Here is a 4,005-nt window from a genome sequence, read left to right as displayed (position 1 = left end):
GTGGTGGGTGTGCGCCTTAGTAAGTCGCCCTCGGTCAAAGGACATGTAGAGGATACGTGCTGGCTGGGGGGCTCTCACATGTATATTTTACACAAAGCGACCGTGCAGGTGTGGTCTTGTTACGTTTCATGTTTTACGGATCTTTTTGGATAGTGAATAGGAACTCTAATGTCTGTTTCTGGTAATCCTTTATTGCCGCCTTGTTTTGAATGGCAAGATTCCTGCGACACTGCTCGCCGTGGGCTCACACGACCAACCGGGTAAGCAAGACCTCACCCGCAGAAGCAAAGTCTTTGAAACCCGAAATCCTCGACAAGTCAGCCGGGTTTTACTCTTGTGGCATTAACTTGTTTTTATTGGTATTTTTATTTATTGCTATCTTAACCAACTATACCTACATTTTGCCCAAAATGGCCAAAAGCATGTCGAACAAAGGAGTAGCGAGTTTGAAACAGAGAAGATGGGAACATTGATAAATCGGGAATGGATAAACGTATATCGGGGAGCTAGATGGCTGATTGCAATCGTTCAAGATTGGTAAACGCACAGAAGCGATGCGAGTCACCTTGGCCACCGCTCTAGAGCCTCATCTCTTCCGGTGCTATGGAACGGCTGCGGCAAAGGCAAAAAACGACAACGTCGGCGAGTAAGAGAATTGGGTATAACAAACTCAATGCGACAAGACTGAACACAGCGGCAGCGTTTCCAAACACCTGAGCAAGGTGAGAGAGATGGGGGGGTTTCATCGATAAACCAGCTAAACTAACAATCTCGCAATGCTGCTCTCCTGTAGCCGCATTTGTGTAATTCGATGCCACGAAATTTATAAAATCGTCGAGGAGAAAGATGCTTTTCCTCATCCAGTACCACCCTCCTTTTCGTATGCGGTACGCTTGATAAACCGACCGTCGTGGGCGCGTGAGTCGCCTGATTAGAGATATACCATGTCGTTGATCATGGAAAGTAGACAAATAATTGCAAAGACCGTTCAACCTGGGAGAAAACAACAACAACAAAAAAACAATGCTCCAAATCAGATACAAAAGAACAATTGAAAACCTGGGCCCAATCACAACGAAAAAAAAAAAAGACAAAAAAAGATACACTGTGGTCTCATATCAGAGACTAATAGTTCTAGCACATCATCCGCTATTGGTATTGCGGCGGCGTCTCTGGGCCTGTGCATTCCTAAGCACCTTCAAGAGGAGGCACAAATGAATAGTTGAAATCCAAAAGGCCGTCCAGCATCCAATGCTGAGGATCGAAAAAGTCAAAGTTGGCGTCGCCGTAGTTGACACCACCACCACCAATCATTGGGTTGGAAGTCACAGGCGTCGCCGCCGAAAGGCCTGTCGCGCCTGGCGTCAGAGCAGCAGTCGTAGTGAGCATGTTGGGCGCGGGCGTAGGTATAGTCATGAGCGTGCTGTCGAGCTGAGAAGAGGTGGCCGAGGACTCGTTGGCGGAATCTGGGTTGGTCGGGTTCTTCATGGCGGCTGTAGAAGCATGCCGGTTAGCTGAGATCAAAAGTACGATTTGGGGGACAAGTGACTCGCCTAGCTGAGCCTGAAGACCTGAAAACTTACCACCCTCCAAGGAGCCGCGCCCATTTGCTTGGTATTCCTCTCGCCATCTCCAGACAGAGTCGAAAACCAGACTCATACTGTGACGGCAACGGACCTTGAGCTGCAGGCTATCGTCCATCTGAATCGGTGTCTCGTCCTCGCGGTTGAAAGCCGGGTTACTGCTGTCCAAGCGCGCACCATTCCACATCTGTACCATTAGTTCGGCCAAACGCCATTGGAGATCATTGTTGACAACGCTGGTCTGTCGGATGGCACGAATAGAAAGATGGAAAAGGTGGCGGCCACGATGGAAATCAATCGTCTTGGCGAAGAATGATCGCATGAGCTTGAGAACAGTAAAAGCGGCAGCGACCAGCATTTGTTGGATGAAATTGGTCGCGTAGAGAAGAAATGTACCGTGGAAATTATCGCGCGGCGACGTAACCTTGTCAGCTTCCAAAAGTTCATCAAGGAAGCTGGTCGTCGCGCGCCAGAGGCCTACGAGGTCGTCCATGTAGCCTGGAGTTTTGCTCGAGTCGAAGAAACCGGCCAATCGCATGTGCAGTCCAGCTGCTCGCAAATGAAGGCCAACAATGGGACCGAGATTCTGAGACATGACCGAGGCATGAAGCTCGGCGTAGTCTCGACGGTAGACGCGCATCAACATGGCGCGATGCTCGTCACCTGCAACGCCTCTAGGATCACTCGCATTGCTGTACATTTCCTTGGACACCTTGTCGCAGAAACGCTCAATCTGTAAGCGGGCTTCGAGTTCGGGGGTCAAGCGAAAGGCGGCGTCGTCTCCGGGGCGCAAAGCCAAGGTCCAGTCGTAGAGAGTCGAGGCGGGTTGGCCGTAGCCCGTGCCGACATTTTGGGCGACAATGTTGCAGACGGCCCAGGTTGTGACACGATCTGATAGTTGTTCCCTGTTGAGCTCGACCGAGGTTCGAGAAAAGTCTTGGATATTGTTTGGACGGTGTAGGCCAATGCCAGTGGCCGTCTTCATCATGACACCGCACAGGATGTGAGTAGGATCTGAAGACGTGGTGCTGGTGGGCAGAGGCCATGCGCACAATAAACACATTGCCTTTACAACATGATAGTTGCTCGGGACCTCGCCGATGGTGGTCCATAGGAATCGAGTCAATGGGTCAGACAGATTCTTGATCAGATCCGGGGAGCCTTCTGGGCTAAATCGTCGGGCAGCGACAGCAATGATGGACCAGAATAAGAGTGGGTGGTATTGGAAGTACTGGTCGGGAGGCTGGGCAGGATTCAAGAATGGGAGGAAGGGGTGGTAGAAGGCGAAGAACTCGTTGAAGAGGTGTGTGACGTGCTCGTCAGTTAAGCGGACGGTCTCGAGCTCATGGGAGTAATGCGGCAAGCCGTAGCTGCCACCTCCGCGCTTGAGATGAAGAAGGGAATTGACAGCTTCGTCGGAGATGAGAGAGGGATGGCGGGTATGATTATAATTTGGAGTGGTGGTAGCAGGCGAGGCAACTTCGTCGCCGTCGTCCATTGAGTATCCTTGGGCTTGGGCACGATTCAAGTTCCGTCGGAGTCGATCAATTTCCTTTTCCATCTCGGCATGCTTGGAGCGCTTGCCTACGCGCTTGAAGTTGGACTCGATCTTGCATTCGAGCTTGAGGCGGATGCAGCGAGAGCAGCTCTGGAAGGGGTCCTGTACGACATTGCAGCGGAGCTAAATGCGATTGGCACAAGTCAGCAAGCGTGCAAGACAATTGATGCGCAGCGGCGGCGGCGGTGGCGGCCGACGAGGCGGGTGGCAGCAGAGGATTGGGGCAACGGGGAGAGAGCGGGAGGGTACAAGAAGCATCGAGAGGGCTGACTCACCTTTTGCTGGCGACACTCGTTGCAGGCTCGCTTGACGCCGGGCTGGCGCTTCTTGTCGGGATCGCCAAGCTCATCCTCGTTGCCGCTGCCTGGGCTGCTCTCGAGGTGGGCGGGCACTCCTGTGCTTCTCTTGCGCTTGGGGCCGCCGTTGCCGTGTCGGGAGCTGGCCGGGCTTGTCGGGCTCTGAGCGGCGGATCCCCCGCGAACGACAGAGGATCCGTCCATGCAGCGCGCCGAGCAGTATGAACAAGTGTTGAAAGGCAATCAAAGCAGCAAATGAAGCTGCGTTGGCGGATCGCACTGGTTCGGCAGATATAGCTGTTGGCGAAGAGCAGGAGGAGGAGAAACTTGGGCCGAATGCGGAGGGGGAGGGGAGGCGGTGATGGTGGTTTGGAAGATGACAAGGCCTTGTTGGCGGGCGGCCAGAAGAGCGGCGTTGCAAGACCAGGTCCGATTACTTTTGGCCGTGGCTTGGCTGGCTTGTTCGGTTTACCTTGCTCTTGGGCTCCTCTCTCTCTCTCTCTATTCTCTCTCTTTCTTTTTTTTTTTTTTCTTTTTTTCGTTTTTCGTTTTCGTTTCGTTTTCGTTT

General features: G+C 52.6%; 1 protein-coding gene across 1 annotated transcript; it reads right to left on the bottom strand.

The window, feature by feature from the left end:
- Positions 1-1,188: 1,188 nt before the first annotated feature.
- Positions 1,189-3,641, bottom strand: BBA_01414 (Zn(II)2Cys6 transcriptional activator; the record flags this gene model as incomplete). Its single annotated transcript, XM_008596511.1, has 3 exons — positions 1,189-1,493; positions 1,584-3,264; positions 3,417-3,641. 3 exons carry the CDS (start codon positions 3,639-3,641, stop codon positions 1,189-1,191), a joined length of 2,211 nt encoding a protein of 736 aa, XP_008594733.1.
- Positions 3,642-4,005: the final 364 nt, after the last annotated feature.

This window comes from Beauveria bassiana (assembly GCF_000280675.1).
Source record: "Beauveria bassiana ARSEF 2860 unplaced genomic scaffold BBA_S00003, whole genome shotgun sequence".
Classification (NCBI taxonomy): domain Eukaryota; kingdom Fungi; phylum Ascomycota; class Sordariomycetes; order Hypocreales; family Cordycipitaceae; genus Beauveria; species Beauveria bassiana.
The sequence above is the reverse complement of the archived record's forward strand: the minus strand, read 5'-3'. Positions and strand labels throughout refer to the sequence as shown.